Source organism: Canis aureus, chromosome 9, assembly GCF_053574225.1.
Source record: "Canis aureus isolate CA01 chromosome 9, VMU_Caureus_v.1.0, whole genome shotgun sequence".
NCBI classification, from domain to species: domain Eukaryota; kingdom Metazoa; phylum Chordata; class Mammalia; order Carnivora; family Canidae; genus Canis; species Canis aureus.
In genome coordinates, this window is record NC_135619.1 from 64,905,854 (window position 1) to 64,920,152 (window position 14,299).

The following is a 14,299-nucleotide window of genomic DNA, read 5'->3' on the forward strand; positions in this document are numbered from 1 at the left end:
CGGAAGCCGCAGTGGATAGGCCTCTCTCCCGACGGCTGAGAGGACCCAGGACCAAGGCCACCGACTTCAGGTGCTCAAGCCTGTTAGAAGACCCTGTCGCCAACAGGCCTTGGGGAGCTCAGATTGCTGAGGCAGCCGGGGCCTTTCCAAACACCCCTTTTCCAGAGCACACTCCACCTGTGGTTGACTTCACGCAGACCTGCAAGGTGGCAGTCGCATGTGAACCCCACCTCACATTCAGAGGGGTCTCAGAGGCGACAGTCCCATCAGACAAAAGGCGTGATAAGTGACACGGCTTGGTCATGCTCTGTAACGCACATGTTCACAGGCAGGCCACTGAGCACACGGCCGATGTTTATAGTTCAGCTGTCAAGGGTGTGCGCCCCCCTCCCCTCCTAGCTTCCTAGACTAGATCTTAGATGAGACTCTGCCCACCTGGGGACTGGGCGGGCGTCGGCATCCAGAACGAGGGGAAGTGTTTGTTACATGACACGCGACAAAAATCCTTTACTGCACGTCTCGCACGCGTTTGCCTGGGGTTTGGGCTGCCTTTTGCTTCCCAGCCCCGGAATTACCTCGGATGCCTCACATGCATGACTGTGGAAGGATGGAGTGCCCGGCTGGGCCCCAAGTCCCATATTCTCCCTGACTAACCTCACGGCAGCACATACCTGTGCTCCCCACGTTTTTCTGAAAAGAACCAGAACCGCTCCAGCCGCGGGCACGCAGGGATCCCGCCCCCCCGCAACCCCCACCGCCCTGGGTAATGAATCTCTGCACCTATTTCCTCCGTGTTCTGAAATGATTCAATATTACCTGTCACTAGAGTTTATTCAATATCCAGTTCTGAGAAGCCGTGTGCCCTGCCCCCCAAAACGATTCAAATAAAAAGGAAAAGGCAACAGTTCCAACCTCTTAAAGACCCTGAATACTGAATAGCAACCCGAGTGACTAAGCATTCTTGCCAGGGAGCTCTGCTTACGATTTTCATTTTTAACAGGGGAAGAAGGTCTGTTTCTCGAGATGGGGCTGGAAAGCAAAAATCAGTCCAACACTGCAGACTGCTGGCAGCCCGGTGACCTTCTCCCACCTGCCACCTGTGCTCAGAACCAGGACATCCTCGGGGCTGGGGGAGACAGCAGCTCAGTAGCTAGTGATGAGTGCCTCCTATTTTTTGAAGGGGGAGGAGAGTCCATGCTCACGTCAACCCCCCAAGTCAGGCATATTGTCCTATACCTTTTCTTTTTTTTTTTTTTTTAACATTAAACACTTTGGTCCTCCCTTCCCTTGGGTGTGAGGGCAGTTCCCATGTTTGCTGGAGGCAGTCGTGCTTCTCCAAGGAGGCTGACTTGGAGCTGGGGGGTGGGCTCCTCCCGGGCCCCTTTTCAGTCCCCCCCGCAGCCGCCACATCCCCTCTTCGTGGCGTGTCTACCAGTGCGACAGGAGCGAGGGGCTGTGGCGCTCTACGGGCAACCGCCGTTCCTACCCGATTCCCACTGCCAGGGAGGCCTCCTGCTTGTGGGTCCCTCTGATAAATAACTTTGGTCCCCATTCCACGAGATGCTTTCCTTTTTCACGGAGTGGAAAAGAGGTTAAGACAGCCAAGTAAGTCAGGACAGCCAAACCCACGGTCTCAAGACGAGATCACAGTTTCCAAGTGACTTTTAACAGAATCATCAAGCACATGAAACCTGACAGGATGGGTCTTCTCCTGAAGGGGTCAAGTTCTCTCCGGGGAAAGCTTTAGGGAAGGATCCCGCTAAGGCAGGGAGGGGCTGGGGTGCACAGCCCCCAGTGGGCATGCGGGGTGGGGGGCAGGCATGCTGCTGGCAGGTGCTCACACGGGAAGCGTGGAGGGCAGCCGTTCACAAGCATGTGGGGAGATGCCAGCTGTCAGAGTGAGCCGAGCCATGGCTCTGGGCCGGAGACAGTACCTTCTGGAAGGCTACACCAGGCAGATGCTTTCATCTCCATTAGAAACCCTCGCTGTTGCATATTCATGAGGCTGTGTGTGCCTGGACTCAAGTGCCTGGGGGAGGCTGCTTCTGGGGAAAGCCTCCCCGGCTGGGGTGATGGTCTAATTACTGGACACATACTCCTTAAGCTCTGACTGCCATTTATTACTGACTTGCCAATCTCCTAAAACTCTCCTCAATCTGGTTTAAAGAAAGACACCACAGAACTAGCTGGGGGGAATTCATTTTAATTGCAATAAAAGAGCAAGAAAAGGTTCATCCTTGAATCATTAGGGCTGAATTCTTTTGATGGCCACCCCTCAAGGGTGGTGGGGTCATCACTAGAGTAACTGCTTCATATACAGATTTTAAAAACTTGACTTTGTTCCTTTAGACAGGGGCAGGGGTGAAAGGTACACCCCACTGTCTAGTCACTTCCTCATTATGAGAGGCATTTCTAAATGTCAGAAAATGCAAAGTCAACAATGAAATGCTAGCCATAAGAAAAGGGGCAAAAAACAATGACCTTGAATTTGTTTCTCCACCTTATTTCCTTTGAGAGGTGTGTTTGGTCTTTAACCGGCTTATTCTCTTCCCCGGGTTATGGGCTCCTCAACAGAGCAGGGGTTTCACTGGAATCAGGGATATGGGAGGCTGAGAACCCACATCGTCGGCATTCCTGATCTCAGCATGATCTTGAGAGGCGAATAAAATGCACATTTTCCTCCAAGATGATGATGGGGAGAAGGGAGAGTGCTCCAGGATGGGGGCGCCTGGGGTGCCCAGGTCTAAGGAGCAGCGCACAGCCCACTAGAGGGGGGGTGGGCAGCTGCATCCCCAAGGGGCTCCTCCTGTCAGGTGGCCACCTCCCGGGGGGAGCCACAGCTGCCCGCTGTCACTCGGGAGAGGGCACCTGGCCCGGCCTGGAGGTCAGGGTGAGCTCCTGGCAGACCACAGAGGTGTGCGTGAGCTAGAATTAGTAAACTGACATCCTTAGAGACAGGGAAGCGAAGGCGGATGGAGATGAGATGAGTTGCTGGGGTGCTTCTGCAGAGCCTAGCTGTCCTGATCTTGGAGAGCTGGAAAGGTGGCCATGGAAGAGAGCTAAGTCCCTTGTGTAAACGCATCAAGCCCCACGGGAACTGATCAGGGCTGCCTGAAGATTTGAATGGGACCTGATTTCTGAAAATCAAATATTTTCCACGTATCTAAGGAGCCGGACTTGAAAGAACCCTGGCAGTGAAACTTATTTTTCCTTCCCTGAAGAACCGTAATGTATTGACAATACCAAACGTATGTTTCTACTATGGACTTTTATTTATTAAAAAAATATTTTATTTGTATAGACACTTTTAAAAGCCAGAAATAAAGTCACATCTGAGCTGAGCTAGATTTCAGATGGGAAATCAACTCCCTGAGAGGAATATTTGCTCTAAGCAGCAAAGGCTCAGATCATTCGAATGTATTGGATCACTATATACATTAGCATTGCCCAAAATGCAGTCCCCGGAACACTGATTCCACAGGATGGGTAAAATGATGAAATTAGCTTTTGGGAACAAGAGGTCAAACTTCAGAGCCTTGAATTTTTTAAACTGCAGGACTTCTCAGAGCCTTTACGGTGCTACCGTGAACTGTCAGTCTCTAAAAGGGAGATGCAATATTTCCCCAAAAATATTTGACTACAGAGAATCAGCAGCTAGGAAACATCCTTTGGAAAATGTGATAATTCACTCATGCCTTAAAAGAATACCACCTAAAAGTACTAGTCCTACACCCAGAGAACTGCTTAGTTTTAAGTTTTGGTAGATGCAGGTTAAATTTTATGGTGTCTGTTTGGCTTTTTTTTTTTTAGGAAAATTAATTATTAGAATTAATTTTCTATGTGGCAATAATAGTTGAACTGGAAAAAAATTTTCAAGATCCAACAGGTTCTCTCTAGCCCAAATTCATGGATGACCTGCACTAGGGAGGCTGAGTGTCTCATACTTCCAACTGGCGCTAGTGGGGCTGTGACCAATCCACTGCACACCTGGCTTGGACATCTTTCCTGCACTGCCTCCTTCTGTAATCCCTCCCAGAGAAGTACTGCCTCCCCAGCACCGAAACCCAGGCTGCAGGGGTGGGGACGGGGAGGGAACGCGCTAGCATCTCAGGAGAGACGGGCCCCAGGTGGCAGAGTGGGCAAGCGGGTGGCAGCTTTGCGTCCACATCATCTCAGCATTCCCAACGACCAACAACTACGACACACGTTCCATGGTGGAGGGAAGCGTGACTCTGGAGACCCTCAGAAAAGTTAATAGATTGGTAAACTACTTACTAACTGAAAAAAGGGAGGGAAAACCATGAAAGTATACTTCTGGAGAGTTGCCTTGGAACAACAAATCAAATCAAAAATTAAAACCAAGAAACGAAACATTTAAAAAATCAAAATTAAGGCTAAAAAAGCAAACAGAGTTCTAATAACCTTCCAACTGTAAGTCTGGCTGTCTCAAATTAGATTTCAATTCAAGAGTGACACATGTTTTTCCACTAACAATGTTTTTTGGTTGTTTTTTGTTTTGTTTTGTTTTTAAACCAAAGAAAGGCCAACTGGGCATTCCCCTCTACGTTTAAATGTTCACCCAGCACATGAGAGCTGACCAATTCATGTAATGTGTTTTGTTTCCAGGGCAGGAAATTCCAACGGGAAGGGAAAAATAATCAAACAAGCAGTTTTCAGATCTTTCCACCATTAACCGTAATCATGATCCGGACAGCGTGTAGACTTCGGCTAGTTTTCGCTTTTATGAAATCAAAGGATTGGAGGGAGAAATTCAGAGAATGTCAGGCCTTTGGCTATCTGTCCTAGTGAAAGGGGCTGGCATTCAAATTCATTACAATTTTAATCAAGAAATTTTACATCTATCAGTAATGCTTGGTATGCTTTCCCTTTCTTTAACTAGATGTTGTATCTATGGGGGAACAAAAAGATTCTTGGGCTTATCAGTCTTGGTTGAAACACCTGGGTACAGGGCGAGGCACTCCCTAAGGGTGGGAGATGACTCATGGTTTCACAAGGAATAAACAATTGAGCCCTGCTTGGGACACAAAACATGCAGCACAAAGCCCAGTGGTGCTCACGGCCCTAACAATTTACTAATTAACCTGGTGTCAGGTGTCTCACCGAAGAGTCAGGACTTAAGCCTTCAAAGGTTGAAAGGAACGCAGGGCTCTCTGGCATGTGACCAGATAAACCCAGGCAGGGGGCTAGAGGCAGGGGAGTTTGTTGTGCAGCAGGTGTGGATGGACCCGTGGGAACATGTCACGCTGTTCTAGAACAGTGGGTAAGGTCCCACTTTCAGACAAAAAACTGGGCAAAAACCAATGCACAAAACAACTTTTCTGGAAAAACCGTAGGTGGCAATCACCCGTGGGCATTGTATTAAGGGAAAAAGTCTATTTTAAGAAACGGATTAAAAACAACGTAAGCAGTTTATAAACATTATCTTCGTCTTGCATTTCATAAAGCTGGGATTGCCATGAAAGCAAAGTTCAGAACACTTACTATGCAGAGAAGTAAAGCCAGAGTGTTTCTTGGTTTGAATGATTTATTTTAGATGATAGCCTCATTTCTGCCCCGACTTTGTGTGTGCATGAGGTTAGCCCGGCAGGGTAGCCATCAGAAAGATGAGCACATTAGAGAAAGTAGTTCTTTCTGACAGCAGCTCCCCTTAGGAGCTTTTGTTCAGCCTATAAGTGAGCATTTGGGATAGAGATGAGCCCTTATAAATCGTGGATACAGAGATTAAATTTTCTGGCAGTGCTTCAGTAAAATGGAACATCAAATAAATGAGTGAAAGAAGGCAAGCCTGGCCCCTCCTGGTGAGACCCACATTGAGGTCCCATTTAAGGATGTGATCAACCAGTGTTTCATTTTAACATAGGGATGTATTTTGTTTTGTTTAAATGGACACAGGTCCCCAAACACCGTAAAACAGACTTTCAAATTTCCATATTTAAAAGCAGGATTAGAAGAAAATAATGTCCAATTTCTCTGCATAGTTCCCTAGGTTTTCACACAAACCCAGTATCTTCCTTGCACATGGAAAACAACTTTAGAGCACCATTTCTCAAGATGAAGTACGTAACCCGTCGGCCGTGGAATCCTAAGTGGGTATTCTATAGATCCACATGCCTGGGCTCCAGCTTGGGCTTGCTGAATCATCAACGCCAGGGGTGGGGCTCCGGAGATCTGCAGTTTTCAAAGCTCTTCATGTGATTTTAGTGCACAGTAGAACTTGAGAACCACAAATTTAAAGGGCCTATGGCCATTCTCTTTATGATAGCACCTTGATTGCTATATGCTTCTTGAACTAATTTCTAAATAGTCAGAAACATATAGAAATAAATTATTCGCCAAATGTTCTAATTTGCCTTTTTTAAAAGAGATTTTTATGCATGTAGAACAACTCTGGGAAAGCATTCAAGTAGCTGAGAACTAGAAGCAATTGTCTAGAAAAGCTTCTATTTATTCTGCTCAAAACAGGTCTCCTTTACTTTTCAAAGAGGAGCCTGGAACTAGGGCACCACTGTCGCCTTCTCCCCACACTGCTTTGGGATTTCCAAATTGGCAAGATTTTTCCGCAGATAAATCTGATGGAGTTTCCTATCCAGCTTATCAGTTAGGAAGATTATCAGAAAATGAAACATCAGGCAAATGAAGCAGGTCTAATGAGAAAGGTAAAAAAAAATAACCCAAAAAACCATAAACCATGTTTACACAGAGAGGGTTCCTGGTGGGGGCCCGGGTCTCTGAATGAATGAGCAGCAGGGGGCCACACAAAGGTGTCAAGTTTGGGATGAGAACGAAGATGAGGAGACATAAACAGGTGGAGAGGAGATTCGGTTCTTGAAAGAGAAGAGGAGGAGGAGGAGGAAGCTGACACTAAAAAAAAAGTGAAAGAGAAAAAAAGGATAAAGGCAAAAAAAAAATAAAAAGCTTTAGAGACACAAAGGAAAAAATAAACTAGCTTTTAATATACTCACATACGCTGCAAAGAAAATGAGGTCATGTAATACACAATCATTCCTCTACTGGACAATAGAATATGAGTGCTTTTTGAAAGAAAACAAATTTGTTGTTTTTTCCACTGGTTATTTAATTAATTGTTCTGCAACAACATCATGTGATAAAAATAACTCAGATTTACCTGGGCACAGACTCGGCAGCATGATCCACTGAAAGTAATGCATCTTTAACCTACAATATCCGGGACAATCCTAGAGGAGACCGTTTTTCAGTCGGAAAGGTGTAGACCTCGGCTAGTCCTATTTTTTTTTTTTTTTAAACGAGAAGCGCTTATGTATATAGTTTACTTGAAAGTTAAGGTTTTCCTAGGGAGAGGGCGATGGGGTGGGACCATGTTGTCATGGTCCCAGCGTCGTGACAATGGGGTGTTGAGCTTTCTAGGCTGATCTGTGGTCTGGTGCACAGGCTGGGCACTTGGGAAGGGAAGCCGTTTCTGCCACTTTCGTGTCTCACAGCTGGAGAAACACCCAGAGCCGGAGAGACCCCTGCGGCTACAGTGAAAAATTGTCCCAGACACAGTGGACCCAACTTTCAAGCGAAAAGAATGGTTTTTGCTTGGGATAAGGGTCTGGTAATATCTACCAATGATTAAAGATAAATCTCCTTACTCCACATCCTGTTTTGAAGGCAAAAGGAAGAAAAAAAAATTTTTTTTTCATCCTCTATTTAAGGAACTACCAACTTATCCCTAAGAAAAGACAATGATTCATAGCTTTAACGCTAAGACTGTCACTCTATCTGATTCCTCTTTATCCATGGCTGGGACCTATTGGTGTGTATGTGTGTGTGGGGGCTTTTCAATTTGCCGCATCCACTTAATGAAACCAATTCTGTTAGCTACAGTGGACCTGGTCAGGCCTGAGGGCAGGGCCAGTGGAAAGAATCCCTACAAGACTTATGGGAATAGTGCAACCACAACAATAAAACGGCCAGTGGCCAGGCCTGGGAGGCCATGCCATCCTCCTATCGTTCAAGGGCACCGGTGCAGCAATCCCAACTCCGACACCTGGGCCCCTGGAGCGAGTGGCTGGGTAGATGCACCAAAGCCCACTCGGGAGAAGGGAGCAGCAATGTCCTGACTATGCCACATATGCCCTCGCCTGGATACTACAGCCTCTGAGAAGGTCTAACCTGGCTGGGCAGACAAGGGCCAAAGGGGAGAACTCGTAATAAGTACCTCGCTCCTGTGCTGCCACAATCTGTATTCCCTGCAATGTGGCATTCAAGCCTTGGGACTGCTGGGGAAATTAGGGTCTGGGCCCAGCTGGAAGGAAAGGGGGTCTGAATTTAGAAGGGCTGTCCTCACAGGATCCTGAGGAGGGGGCAGGGCAGGGAGAAGGGTTGTCTTGGGCAGCCACAGCAGCTGTTCTGGATCAGCCCAGAGCCTCCCCTTCTGCCGCCGTGTCCCAGCCTCACCCCGCAGTGGTGAGTTTCCACAGTCTGATCCTCCCTTTCTGACAATGAGGGGGTTCCACAGTGTCTCTAGGAGAGCTGCTGTGCTGTTCAAAGTCACAGGCACCTCCCTAAGTACTGCTGGTCAATTGGGGAGGGGGGGGTCAGGCCACTCCACCGATCTGCAATTTCTGCTGCACCCGACACCCCACACTCCTCTGACCTGGGAGCCTGGGGGCCCCGGGATCACACTTCTCAAGCTGACTTTACATTTGGTAAAAGGGAGCCTAGTAGAGGAGTACAGTCTGCAGGCAGCTGTGAGCATGGGCCAGGGCAGGCAGCACATCTGGCTGTTACAGGGTGACATCTCTCCTGTCCCACCAGGAGCAGGACTTTTTGGGAGATGGCTGTGCACACGTCAGGGCTGCCCCGCAGCTCTCTCTAGAAGGGCTCCGTCAGGGCTGGGGCCTGCCATGAGGTCAGGAGAAGGACCTGGAGGCTCCTTTCAGGAAGCCAGTGGGCAAGGCATACCCGATGGGGACGAAGGCTTACACAGGCCCTCTGTGGGGTGGCGGGGGGGGGGGGGCGGGCAGGGGAAGGTGCAGAAGCAACAGAACCAGCTTTCAAATGATGCTCTGGAATCCCCTCTGAGGCTCTAAGTGGAGGGAACGTCTTAACATCCTCCAAATCGCCACCGAATAGCCAGCGTAACTACTAGAAGCACTCGTCTGGGGCTTGGGAGTCACAGAGGCATCTGTGCTCCTCTGTACTTAGGCAAATGTGGGAACCCAAAGGATGAAGCGTGCACACCTGCTCGGAGGCAAGTCATGCAGGCCTTCCCGTCGGGATGGGACACTCAGAGGCTCAGCCGCACCTATGTCCCTAGAGGGCCTTTGTGTGGGGGGAGGGCACATGGGGGGGTGTTCCTATGTTCAACTGATTAAAAATCGAAACCTGATTTCAGCAAAATCTGAAACTTAAGAGAGAGAGGGAGAAACGGAAAAGCAGAGGGGAAGCTTCATGGGGATGCGAACAATCTAATTTTAGTTCTGAATTTGAGGCTCTGAGAGCAGGGCGGGGTGGGGTGTGGTGGGGGGGATAGAAAGATTTCAAAGGACCGTGTGGGGCAGGCACCCCAGCGTCGCCCACTGTGAACACACTTGCAAAGACACGGGAGGAAATGCGCCTCCGCTGAGTTTAACCTCTTTGTGGGGGGTACATTTCTGAACCCCATCCCTGGCCAGGTTCGCCCCTCGCCCCTCGCCCCGGGGGTGGGTAGCAGGCCCCACGCGCTCACCGATACCGCTCTGTCCCCTCTGGTCTAGTATTCTCACCTGTCTCAGGATCGCTGAAGTCTGGCAAGGTAATTGTGTTAAGCTGTCGTCTGTCAGCAATGGTTCTATCTAAGAGGCTGCTCCCACGTCCAGAATCACTGCAAAACACAGCTGCAGAGATCAGTCATGGGAAGGGGGGCCGGGGGAAAGACACAGCATCAACCATTACCCACTGACCCGAGGCGTGGTCCCACCTTTGGTGCCTTTTGGATGTTCCCACAAGGTGTCCTGCACCCTGGCTCCGCCCGGGCGGGGAGCCCTTACCCTGTTCACCTTCACAAATATGCTCAAACCACACCCCCGGCCCCTTGCTAATTTGAGCCTCTCTTGTGTCATTATAAGACACGCAACCAAAAACCCGAACCCAGCTTCTCTGTGCGCCTCAGGACGCAGAACCGATGGGCCTTGGAAGTCTCAGAACTCATCAAGGCCCTCAACCCGTCATCTGCGGATTGTCTTACCAACCGGTGGTCGACAGCTGAGCCCTCCCTGCCCAAGGAAGACCCCTGGGGCACTTCTACAAGACCCTCATGTCTAGAACCCCCTCCAGATCAGATCCATGTACTTCGGGGGGTGGGTACTCAACATCTTCCCCAGCTCCCCAGGGGGGCCCAAGGTATAGCTAGATTTGAGAACCCCCGGACCTTTGCTTTTCAAAGGGCAAACACAGCTGTGGCCTGGTTGGAGTCTCTAGCTAATGGATGAGGGGGAAAGGAGTTGTGGGATCACCTGGGGGTGGACTGCACCCCCCCAACCTGCCTCCAATGCACATGCCATCCAGCTGGCCCAGTGACCCATAGCTGGGGAAGGCTGGGCCTTGAGAACACACAGCAGGGTTGGGGTGCCTGCCCCCAAGCCAGCACTGCCACTGGCTACCCGCACCTGCTTCTGGAGAGCAGGCTTGGACCCTTTGTGTGGCAGGTCATGTGGGGAAGACCACACGAGGCCTAAGAGGGGTGAGACACAGGCAGGGGACCTTGGCTCCCACAGATTCTCGTTTTCTTTTGTTCTAAGCAGCCTGTAAAGCAAAAACAGTTACATTCGTTTCCCCTCTATCACGATGTTCCATCCAAGGGGCTCCAAAGAGCAGCACATCTATCTCTTGAGGTTTGAGTCTACAAACGCTATTCTTTGAATCTGTTTTGTTTTGTTGATCTGGGGGCTCCAGGCATGGGTTGTTTTTTTTTGTTGTTGTTGTTAAGAAGTTCAAATTCTATAATAAAGGGACACAATTTCCTTCCTGTATGCAGCTGTTGCTAAAAGTGGTACAAACAAGATTTGGTATGAAACTTAATATGGTTCGCAGGCTGTAATTTCCACGTCCAATGATGTCATTAGAGAAATCCACGGGAAACAGACGGAAACTTGCTTCAGTACAGACTATGTGTCAGCCTATACTTATTACATCATTGGATACATGGTTTTGGGTTTTTTTTTTTGTTTTGTTTTTTGGAAACTGTTCTATTAATTATTTCCACAATCGGGAAATAACTGACTCTGAGCAGAAGACCACAAAAAAGTATGTGCAAATGTTAATTGCATTAGTGACTGAATATTCCTAACACTGGTCTGTTCATGTGTTTTTAATATAAATATTAGAAAAATATTACGAAGAGTTATGATCTGAATATCGCAATGGCTCCCCACCCAGGAGCTTTTCAGATGATATCACCTCAAAATACAGTGATTTTGTATTTTTTTTTAAAGATTTTATTTATCTATTCATGAGAGACACAGAGAGAGGCAGAGACAGAGGCAGAGGGAAAAGCAGGCTCCCTGCAGGGAGCCTGATGGGGGACTCAATCCCAGGACCCTGGGGTCATGCCCTGAGCTGAAGGTAGATGCTCAACCACTGAGCAACCCAGGCACCCCAAAATACAGAGATTTTTTTTCCCCATCACCTTGGGGATTCCAGGACACCCTAAAGTGCTGGTGTTGCAAGGAAAGGCTTTGCCTGGGCTCTGATGGAGCGCATATGAGGTCAGAAGTGTTTGCTTTGGCCGTGACCCTCCTGGCTTCCCATCTTATCAGCTCTCATCGCCTGGGGTTGGCTGCCCCGAGTGCTGTTGGGCCCTGGAGGCTAGCCAGGGGTCTAGGACCTTGTCCTCTGTCTGTCCTTAACACTGAGGTCACTTTGGTTCTACTGTCCCTGTGCCTCAGTGTCTCCCCTGTCAGATGAGGATAAGGATCATCTCCCACATACAGCACTGAGCTGAGCTTGGACAGAGCACCGAGATCTACAACCTTTAGGTACAGTCCATGGGCCTCTGTAAGCACATCTACCTACACACACACCCCCGAGGTCATTGCGGCTGGCTCATTTCTGAAGACCCCTTGTTCCTAGCCTCCTGGTGTGACGGTAGGTGAGAGGAAGCAGAGTTAAGGGCCTCCCACCCTGGCTGTTAGAGATGGCAGCTACAGCCCAACTCTGAACTTGCGAACCTTCCCCACTGGTCATGACACGGGACCTGCTCCCCCTCCACCAGCTGAGGAACTGGGTGCAGTCACATTCCTTAGTGGTTCTTCATAGCTCCTTCGGAAAACCACACATAAGCAACAGTTCATGATTCAAAATGGAGATGCTTTGGTTCCCGCTGTGACTGATCGAGAATTTTGCTGGTTGCTTAAAGCCATTTTTAGTTCTACACTGCTAGGGCGTGGAGTCTTAACCACTCGAGATTTGCCTTTGCAGGAGCAAAGGAGCATCCCTTTACTGGGATGTGGAGGAAGAGGCAGAGGGGGCCCCGGCCAGCCCTTGGGTCTCCTTGCCTCTCTCACTTCGGCCAGTGTCTCTCACCAAAGCCTTCCTTGCTCCCTATGGACCCTGCTTGGCCCCTGCCATGGGCCCCTCTCCCACCTTGCCTTCCAGTGACCTCACCTCTACTATGCCTGGCCTGTGGCTGCAAGAAACACCTCTGGAGGGGGGCAGCAGGAGAGGAAGGAGGACCATTCCTGGTCAGTGGTGCTAGTAGAGGGCTGATGGAGGGGACGCTGGCAGAAGTCCCAAATCCACGGTACTGTTGATCTCCACACAGGTGGGACTGAGCATTTAGAGTACATGCTAGTGGTGGTTAAAGTTACACTGGACACTAGAAGCTTCTCTTGTAAATCTTCTACCTTCTATAGCACACACAGGTTGTTAATCACAAGAAACAAGCTGGTGGTGGGCTGGGAGTCAGAGCCCGGTGGTCTTTGTTGCAACCCAGTGTCTTACCAGCTTCTGAACTAGCATCTGACACACAGAGAATACTGGATGGAAGAGGAGCCCTGGGATGAGGGAAGCCAGAGGGGGCCGGGGTAGGGAGGAGACGCCTATTCCTTTCCAGGCCTCCGATGGCCAACTAACAAGCGTCAAAGCAAGCTCCCAGTATCCTTGACCCTCAATTCTCATCAGTGAAATGGGTGTGAAAGAATAGGACACCTGCCTGTTTTATGGGGCTGCTTCGAAGATGAAATGAGAGCACATTTTGTAAAAAGAAAGCTTCCCCAAAATGCTGGCGACTGTTAACCACTATTGGATGGGGTTTCCAACTTCCAACTGAGGTTAAAGAAAGCATCTTAAAAAAAAAAAAAGAAAAAGAAAAAGAAAAAAACTTGAACTGCTATTTGTGAGTAAGCGTAGGACTGAGGAAGAAACAATTTTCTTCCAATTATGTGGCTCTGTGATGGAGATGGTCCACGTGGCAGTGGCGAGGGGGAGGGGAAAGAAGTGGTTAACAATAAAAAAATAAATAAAAAGGCAAAGAAGTTGGCTGGCAACTCCGAGAGGCAGCGTGCGTGGTGCAGGGAGCTCGGGCGTGAGGACAGACTGAGCTGGAGTCAGACAGAGCTCTACTGCTTATTTAATTGGGAAAACTTAGGCAAGTTATTCAGCCTTGTTTTCTATAAAACGGAGAGTAGCGGTCTTGCAAGGCCACTGTAGGCACTGAAGAGAAGGGGCAGCACAGTGAGTCCCCAGCTGAAACACTGACAGTCAGTTCAAGGGGGCCGCGGGGACCCCTGGTCACAAGTCACACTGCCCTGGGCCGCTGAGCCAATGTGCACGAGAAAGGAAGGGGCCTGCTCCTCTGCTGACAGAGCGGAGACGAAACCCGAGACGGATGTCTGTCCTGAAGGCAAGTAAAAGTGCAGACCCAGCAAACAAATCCAGGCTTCTGAAATGACACACACCTTTGCCAAATGCACACCCCAGAGAACGCCACCCACCGCTCTGCTCACGGCAAGAGACGCGTTCTCAGACTGCAGGTGGGACGCTCTTTGCAAGTTGTCTAAGGCTCAGTTCAGCGACTAACTCTGGGATTTTTTTCCTTCAGGCAAAAATAAAGAGGGAACGAGCTGCAGAGAGCACGAAAGCTCGGTCCCTTCTCCACGTGGCCGGCTGTGGCTGCTCTCTGGGAGGGGGTGGGGCCGGTGGGAAGCCCTGGCAGGTGCAGCAGAGGCCTCTCCACAGGGGAGCGCGCTCACAAACGGGGAGTCCGCGTGGGCCTTCTGGGGAGAAACCAACCACCTGCCACGATGCTCCCTGCCCAGTTTTTCTTTCTTTTTCT

The 14,299-nt window shown here is 49.4% G+C and overlaps 1 protein-coding gene across 7 annotated transcripts in view; it reads right to left on the bottom strand.

Moving 5' to 3' along the window:
• The window catches only part of TTC7B (tetratricopeptide repeat domain 7B), a 250,364-nt gene that overhangs the window by 45,769 nt on the left and 190,296 nt on the right, over positions 1–14,299 (bottom strand). For 5 of the 7 annotated variants that reach the window (XM_077910343.1, XM_077910342.1, XM_077910347.1 and 2 more), the window contains 3 exons: positions 9,753–9,850; positions 6,718–6,882; positions 4,276–4,326 (listed from right to left, as the gene is read on the bottom strand). In XM_077910343.1, the coding sequence (XP_077766469.1) occupies positions 4,276–4,326; positions 6,718–6,882; positions 9,753–9,850 (314 nt within the window). The remainder of the gene's footprint in view (positions 1–4,275; positions 4,327–6,717; positions 6,883–9,752; positions 9,851–14,299) is intronic. The other 2 variants (XM_077910344.1, XM_077910345.1) reach the window with 2 other exon arrangements.